The sequence below is a fragment of the Apodemus sylvaticus genome, chromosome 11, assembly GCF_947179515.1.
Source record: "Apodemus sylvaticus chromosome 11, mApoSyl1.1, whole genome shotgun sequence".
Classification (NCBI taxonomy): domain Eukaryota; kingdom Metazoa; phylum Chordata; class Mammalia; order Rodentia; family Muridae; genus Apodemus; species Apodemus sylvaticus.
Window position 1 is genome coordinate 38,814,401 of NC_067482.1, and position 8,962 is coordinate 38,823,362.

The window sequence follows — 8,962 nt, forward strand, 5'->3', positions numbered from 1 at the left end:
TCACTGTTCTCTGAAGAGTCATGATATTGGTCTATCCATAAGATGTTTAATAGATAAAACTGGGTATAGAGGCAAGAAGAACATTTATACAAGTATTGCAATTTCACAATTCTCAATCACATAATGACCATACATATTGTCTTCTGTGGATATAAAGGCTTTATGGGATTACCACACTGCCTCTTCCCCTTGAGTGCCTTCTGGAACCATTAACCCATTGGAGAGAATACTGTGATGTAATAGGATTGGAACGTAGAGTCATCTTTTGTTGTTCCCCTAAGCTATTCTAGAAAATCTTAATATGCATATGCTCCAGGCAGAAAAATCATGGCATCCTTAGTTGAGTTTAGAAAGTGACATATACTGTTCTTGTTAGGAATCATTGCAGTACATTAAGTACCACAAAGGGTCTTCAATCTGTTGCCTTTATGTTTCCCCAAATGTGTAGATGGCCCTGCAGTCCTGTTTTCAAGTAGCTCTTAACCATATCTAAGGAAAGTAGTAAAAAAAGGTGTATGGTATGGAGGATACAGAAATGAGGGTCCTCTCTAATTGCAATCAATGTCAATTAGTGAGTCTGTAGTTAGACTAAGCATTCCGGTAACTAGAACATAGTTAAAACTAAGTGTGGTTACCGTAGCCTTCCATCTAGCTGCTCGAGTCTTGCAAGTTTCCTTAGCACAAAGCAGATCCTGTGATGACTGTCATTTGCACACACATTGTGCAATGAATTCTGACCATGCTGTACAAAACTGAAGACTAGATGGAGAAACACGGTGGCCACATCATAGGACTAGCACAACTCAGACCTGTGTTTGACCCACTGTATATTCATGTCCTTGCTGTTTCTTACTGGAAATTGCTCCATGAATGGCTTTTACTACTTATAACAGGATCACCCATTTAGAATCTTTTAAAGATTTTATCAGAAAAACAAACAGGAATGTGCCCTTTGAAGTAGTCCTGGATCTGGTTGACATCATTATCAAAAAGGGAGTGGGCAGAAAACATTCAAGATTATGCATACCTTATTTTTCAATTGAATATAATCTTCATTTACATTTCAAATGCTAAAACCTTTCCCGGCTTCTCTCCTCTCTGAAAATCCTCATCCCTCCTCCCATCCCTGCCTCCAAGTATATGCCCCTCCACCCAACCCACTCCCACCTCTCTGCCCCCTCGATTTCCCTTTGTTGGTGCATCTATTGAGCCTTCACAGAACCAAGGACCTCTCCTCCCACTGATGCCTGACAATCTGCTACTCTTTTGGCTGGAACCATGTGTACCCCTTGATTTACGGTTTAGTCCCTGGGAGTCCTGGGGCATCTGGGTAGCCGACTTCGTTGTTCTTCCCATGAGGCTGTAAAACCCCTTCAGCTCCTCCAGTCTGCCCCCTAACTCCTCCATTGGGAACCCCACTCTCTGTCCAATGGTTGGCTGCTAGCATCTGCCTCTGCATGTGTAAGGGTCTGGCAGTGCCCCTCCTGAAACAACCACAACAGGCTCCTTTTGGTATGCACTTCTTGTTGTCCATAATAGTATCAGGGGTTTGGTGACTGTTTATAGGATGAATCTCCAGGTAGGGCAGTCTCTGGGTGGCCTTTACTTCAGTCTCTGCTCCACACTTTGTCTCCATTATTGCTCCTGTGGGTATTTTGTTCCCTTTCTCAAAGGAACCAACACACTGCCACTTCAGTCCTCCTTCCTCTTGAGCTTCCTGTGGTCTGTGAATTGTAACTTTTTTTGTTGTTTGTTTGTTTGTTTGTTTGTTTTTGAGCTTTTGGGCTAACATCCACTTATCAGTGAGTGCATACCACGTGTGTTCTTTTGTGATTAGGTTAAATTCCTCACAGTCAGGCAATGTCTGCAAGTCAAAAGTTTCTCTAGCACTCTTTACTCCCCTCCTGGCATCTTAATTTGGTGTGCTAATAATTTGCCTTTCCCTTTATTTATGTAACATTTTAGACTTAAGAAATTGATGTAAACTTTAGCCTTAAGCAAACACATCAATTCAATGAGTTGGGATATGATGCCATTACTTATAAAATACAGCCATCATTCCGCATTTTCACCATTTCCTTCCCTTTTTTCATGGCTCCCTTATTTCTTTTTATGAAAAGCCTGAAAGCGTAAGCAGTAATGATGGAGACACTTGGCAGAATGTACATGTGATCCCTCCTGGAGTCCTCAGACACACATAGAAATGAACTAAGGACACCACAGGTTATGTGCACTTTCATTTCAGGACAATTGCCTTTTTATTGTTTCTTATTTTGCATTGATATTCCAGAATTGTAAAAAAAAAAAATACTCGAAATAAAAAGCATGTAGAAACAAAGGTGCGACAGTTGAATAAAGTGGTCCAAGAGCTCAGCTTTGAAATATGTCATTTATTTTATGGCGGAACACCAACAAGCAGCATTGTTAGTTGTCTTAATGTCCTTAAATGCTGCCAACTGTTTCTGTTGGCTGAGTTAATCTTAGGGTGTCCGTATAACTCTTGCGGATCATTCAGGTACTGTTTCCAACTCATCATGGTGGTGGATTCAGTTACCCCAGTGCTCTTCTTTACTGATTCTTTCCTTGGGAAGTTCAAGAGCATCTAGAACTGGATAGCACTCTATAGGTGATCTCTAGAAAGAGGCACAGCTTGTGAGAGAACTTATTTTAGAAATACAGATTCCCAGGCAGTTCCCCAGATATTCTCTTGTATTTGACATGGGACACAGAAATCTCTATTTTTATAACAATAATTCCAGGGACTCTTCGAATTTTGCAGGCTTGGGACAAAGTTAAATAAATTCAATATTTATTATTTCATTTCTGTTTTTTTTTTTTTTTTTGAATGAAAGCAGGATTCGGATAGATTTAAGATGAGTGGCCAAAGTTGTACTGCATAGTAATGAGATCCACTCCTAGAGAGTTTTCATCCCATGGTAGGACATAGAAGAATGTATTTTCTTAGAATTTAAGTTGCCACTTGTACTAAATAAAATGATGTGATTCTTGGTAGTAGAAGTAGAAAGGGGACTGGAAATGTAAATCTAATGTACTGGCTGGTTTTGTGTGTCAACTTGACACAAGCTGGAATTATCACAGAGAAAGGAGCTTCAGTTGGGGAAGTGCCTCCATGAGATCCAGCTGTGGGACATTTTCTCAATTACTGATCAAGGGGGGAGGGCCTCTTGTCGGTGGTACCATTCCTGGGCTGGTAGTCTTGGGTTCTATAAGGGAGCAGTCTGACCAAGTCAGGGGAAGCAAGCCAGTAAGTAATATTACCCCATGGCCTCTGCATCAGCTCCTGCTACCTGACCTGCTTGAGTTCCAGTCCTGACTTCTTTGGTGATGAACAGCAGCGTGGAAGTATAAGCTCAATAAACCATTTCCTCCCCAACTTGCTTCTTGGTCATGATGTTTGTGCAGGAATAGACACCCTTACTAAGACATCTAACATGGTGATCATGAGTGGGTGCTTGCTTAGTATGCACAGATATTAGCTTGCAGGCAACTCTACTAGGCTCTTCCCAGGGACCTAGCAATTGCTTATGACATCATCTGCCAGTAATACTGCTCAAGCAAGGCATGGATAGCATTTAAAAGGTCTGCTTTCACCCCAGCAGGTCTCGGGTGGTCTCTCGGTCTCTCTCTCTCTCTCTCTCTCTCTCTCTCTCTCTCTCTCTCTCTCTCCCTCCATCCCTCCCTCTTTCTCCCCCCTCTCTCTGCTCCCCTCTTCCCACATGTTCTCCACTAGTCTTTGTCCTCCTTTCTGTCCTTCTCTACCTTCATGGCTCTGACCCAGTTTGTCTGCCTTTACCACTTCTCCACCCCCACTTCCCTTCATTCTCCCCAAAAGCCTCCTTTATACCACATCTGTTGGAAGGCATGATTACTTAGAGGACATCTTGGCATGGGTCCTCCAGATGCCCCCTCATCACTTTATTATTTCAAAACATTTGTAATCACTCTAGTAAGTTTCAGTGTAACTCAGTTTTCCTGATCTTTTGATTTTGCTTTTATATGAGCACATTCTTAAAATATGAAATAGCACACATTGTTTAGAAAAGATTTATTTTATGTGTGTGAGTGATCATCCTACATACATGTATAACTGTATATCACATGAATGCAGTGCCTGCTGGGGTGAAGATGCCAACAGATGCTCTGGAGCTGGAGTTATTGTCAGCTACCACGTGGTGCTGAGAACCAAATGAGTTCTGCTAAAAAAGTCAAGTGCTTTTACCCTCTGCATTGTCTCTTCAGCCCTGAATATGATTTTTTCATCAATCCTGACAAATAATATCTTAGATATTAATGCAACTAAAATATAAACAAAGAAGCAACATTTTCCAGATCTTATATTATTTCCTATATTTTATATTTTCACAAAAGTTAGAATGCAGAATGAAAATCCTTAGTAGCAGGGATTAGGAATCTAAAAATTCATTCTGAGCAATAGAAACTACTGGAGTATTAAGTCCAAACTCCATAGTGGCCATAAGAAGTCTTCGCAGTGTTGTCCCTTCTTTCATCTGCTGGGTTAAATTGATTATTTGACTGCTACTGAAGTCACCTGATTGATTTGTCTTCCTGCTTTTTAGATCTCTGAGCATGTGCCTTTGTTGCTTCAGCTACGCTATGCCTCTCCCTGGGTTTTGTTTGGCCTTTTTCTATTTCTTACTAGTTCTTGAAGACTGGATCTCAGTGTCATCTCATTAGAACTATTCCTAGGGCCCAGATTCCTTTCTTGTCTGAAGTTCCAGCAGCTGGGCTGCTTCTTAACCACTTTCTTCCCTCAAATGTGGCTGTGCCACTTCCTGTGGCCAGAAGCTTTGTGAGCAGCTGTAGTGCTGCTTGCTGTGAGTATAGGGACAGACTCACAGGTCACCAGGTGAAAATATTCTAAAGTACAGGGAAGCATTTCCAGTAAAGGGTTATGTTTGCTAACCATATTCGTTTGTTCATTTGATGAATTGGTTGGTTGGTTGACTGTTTGGTTGGTTGGTTGACTGGTTGACTGGTTGGTTGGTTGACTGGTTGGTTGGTTGGTTGGTTGGCAGCTTTCATTTGCTTGGTCACTTTGACAGTATTCAATGTTAACTATACCTTAAGAAGATCTAGTATACCCCAAAGCACCTTGAATTTAAGAACAGGACTTATGCTTATATCCTATCCTGTCTTTTGTTTTTATTTAAAAAACATACTGCCCTTCCTCTTTGTCTGGCTAAATAAATGTTAATTTTCTTTTATTATTTTTTGATTTACCTTTTTTGCATTTAGTGATTTTAAATTACTATTTGTACCAGTGAAATTTCAAATCAATATACTTTCCTCCTAGAATTAGTAGGTTGTATTACAGTAGTGATTATTCTTTTTCCAGAACTTAGACTAAACTTTACTATATAAATTAGATACATAATATTAAATCTTAAATAGAATACTACATTTTGTTTAGGTATATTTACTCAGAACATATTTATTTTATTTGATTGCTACAAGGGTGGGAGTATCTTTACTTGTTTCTTATTACCTAAAGAAATTCATCTTTCTATGCCTTTACTTTTGAATATTACCAAACTTTCCATTAGAACCCACATATTTTAGTTGTTTGGATAAGGAACTAAGGATACAAGCTCACACAGAATTCACTGTAAAATTTTTAAGTAGAAATTTTCAATGTCGAAAATGCTTTTAATCAATTAATTTTAGTTTTAAAATGTACTTCATAAATCAGAGTACTTATAAGGTAGGTGTTACTGATACCAGCAGGAAGGAGGAAGGAGAAAATAGCACTTGTAGTAGTTATATTTCTTATTATTGTAACAGAAAACATAACAGAAACTGAGAAGAATGTATCATGGATGAAAGTTCAGAGAAGATGCTTGAATACCCCAAGGAAGGCATAATGGCTGGAAAGTGTGCTGGCTATAGATGTGGAGAATAGGCTCACACCTGGGCATATAAAGACACAGATGAAACAGGAAGATCGGACAAGAATATGAGATAGGAAGGAGAATCTTTCTGTAAATCTCAAATTTACTTCTTTCAGCTAGGATCTATCTCTTAAAGGTTCCACAGGTTTCCAAAATATTCTCACAACCTAGGGATCATGGGATCAAATATATGAAGCAATGAGGGATGTCTTAATTTCAGACAATGCAGCATTATTTTATTATAAAATGTAATGCCACATAAATACTAGGTAGGAATTTCCAACGAGAAATTCTTACACTCAGAAGCCAATTTTATTACAAGAAAATTTGAGGAAGATGGAAGTGCTTCCTAGATGCATGAGTAACTAAAGGACAAAATATGTTATAGTGGTGTGCAATCAGTGTTTGTGGAGGCAAAGTTTGTGGATTATAATGTCTCAGTGTGGGGAATAATGAAGTGAGTTTGTTATAAAGCAGCAAGCATGAGACAAAATTCATCATAAATTATTCTCTGACCCTGTTCTTTCCTAGTCACTAAACAGGAAGAAATAAAAGAACTGGAGAAAGAGATGTGATAAATGCCATGATTATCTTCCAATTCTGGTGGAAAGTTAAAATGTTTAGTAGGTTTTAGATAGGATATTCAACTAGTGTGATGTGTAGGAAATGATTCTGTGTGTCTGTCTTGGGCATGTTGATAAGTGTAGACTCTGCCAATGGAGAAACCTTTGCATACTTTGATGAGTAAGACAATCTAAAACTTCTTGAGTTCTTTGTATATATTGGATATTAGCCATCTTTGGGATGTAGGATTGGTAAAGATCTTTTCCCAATCTGTTGGTTGTTGTTTTGTCCTATTAACCATGTACTTTGCCTTACAGAAGCTTTGCAATTTTATGAGGTCCCATTTGTTAATTCTTGATCTTAGAGCATAAGCCTTTGGTGTTCTGTTCAGGACCTTTTACCCTGTACCCATGTGTTCAAGGATCTTCCCTACTTTCTCCTCTATAAGTTTCAGTTATCTGCTTTTATGTGGAAGTCCTTGATCCACTTGGACTTGAGCTTTGTACAAGAAGATAAGAATGGGTTGACTTGCTATTTTCCATGTGCTGACCTCCAGTTGAAGCAGCACCATTTGTTAAAAATGCTTTTTCCCAGTGCATGGTTTTAGCTCCTATGTCAAATATCAAAAGGCTGTAGGTGTGTGAGTTCATTTCTGGGTCTTCAATTCCATTCCATTGATCTTCCTGCCTGTCTCTGTACCAATACCATACAGTATTTACCACTATTACTCTGTAATACAGCTTGATGGCAGGGATGGTGATTCCCTCAGAAGTTCTTTTGTTGAAAATAGATTTATCTATCCTGGAACTATCTATTTTGTTGTTCTTTTGTGTTATCACATGCACTAGTAAACACCACTGTTACCAGTTTGACAGTGAAGATGAAACAAAGGGATTTCAGTAACTGTGTAAATGTTTGGTTAACCCGTGGCTTAGCTGAAGCTAGAATCCAGACATCATGATGTCAGAGTCACAATGCTGTGATTGTGTATTGGGCATATTGTTTACTGCAAGAACAGGAGGACCTGCCTTCAGATCCTTAACGGCTATATAAATGCTCAGTGTGGCTTGTGCACATGGCTAATTCCATCAATGGGAGACAAAGCTTGCAGAAGATCTTGGGTTCTCAGCCTGAAAGTCTACATGAAACCATAAGGAGGTATAGTGAGAGACCTTTGTTTCAAAAACTGAACTTAAAAGAAGTAGAAGACCACACTGAAAATTTGGCCTCCACATGAATGTATACACACACACACACACACACACACACACACACACACACACATAAACACACACACACACACAGACACTCACCAACAATGGACCAAGCAAAATGAACTATCATAGTCCTTGACTACTATTCCAGAAGATCTAGGGGTCTAGATGAAACACTGAAGTAAAGGACGAACTGATTATAGATCAGATATTATTGCCCAGGTTTTATTGTGTTGCCTTATGTTATTTTAAGTTATGTTATGCTTTGCTATGCTATGTTATGTTATCTTTTTTTTTTCAGATCTCTGAAAACAGACTGTTGCTTCAATCAGTAATAATCCTGTCATACATCATGATGTTTCCCTTGGCCAGATATGCACTAAACTATCTCAAGACTCCAAGCATTCTGAAAGTTGTGGGAAGACAGAACCACTCAAAGTCCCCACCAGACTTTCATGACAAGTTTGGCAATATGATGCTAATTAGTGGGACCACTTTCTGTTTTGCTGGGTATGCAATTTATATGACACAGATGGGAGTGGAGTGGAACCTGTCTCCTGTTGGCAGAGTTACCCCAAAAGAGTGGAAGAATAAGTAACCATCTTAGATTCAATAATGCAGAATTGTCTCAAAACAAACCTGTCATGGAAATGTTCTTCTGTTCATTAAAATATAGCATAACAAAAGAAATAAAATTCATTCAAAAGAACTAACAAGTTGTTGAAAATTATCATTTAGTTCCTGAAAGCAGTACACTAGCAGTAGATATAGATACCCAGGTGTGGAGACCATCTATTTGAAAGTAGAATTTTAAGAGTTCTTTTGATTTAATGACATATTCTGTATATCTGCCTTCAGTAGGCATTCATACATATGTACCTTAGAAATGTATTTAGTTGTGTGTCCACTGCATATTTTGTCATCAGCTGACCAGTTTTAATCCGCCCTTTACTCTTTCCCAGGCTGGTGTGTACCAACCATTCTTTCACTGCCCTTGATAAATAAACTTTCTCATTAGTCTCCTTGCTTTGCTGCATCTCTTCCCTGAACCTCCCTCACCCTGACTCAGGTCAGCAGTCAGGATCATCTTGTTTTTTGTTTTTTGTTTTTTTGTTTTTGTTTTTATTTTTTTTTTGTTTAATTGGATATTTTCTTTATTTACATTTCAAATGTTTTCCTCTTTCCAGGTCTCCCCTTCAGAAAACCTATCCCATCCCCCTGCCTCTATGAGGGTACTCCGCCACCTACCCAACC

At 39.0% G+C, this 8,962-nt stretch overlaps 1 protein-coding gene across 4 annotated transcripts in view; it reads left to right on the forward strand.

Moving 5' to 3' along the window:
- The window catches only part of LOC127696217 (cytochrome c oxidase subunit 7B2, mitochondrial), a 110,045-nt gene extending 101,574 nt beyond the window's left edge, over positions 1-8,471 (forward strand). For all 4 annotated transcript variants that reach the window (XM_052198791.1, XM_052198789.1, XM_052198790.1 and 1 more), the window contains one exon: positions 8,010-8,471. In XM_052198791.1, coding sequence (XP_052054751.1) covers positions 8,061-8,306 — 246 coding nt within the window. In that variant the 5' untranslated portion in view covers positions 8,010-8,060 and the 3' untranslated portion in view covers positions 8,307-8,471. The remainder of the gene's footprint in view (positions 1-8,009) is intronic.
- The last annotated feature ends 491 nt before the right edge of the window (positions 8,472-8,962 follow it).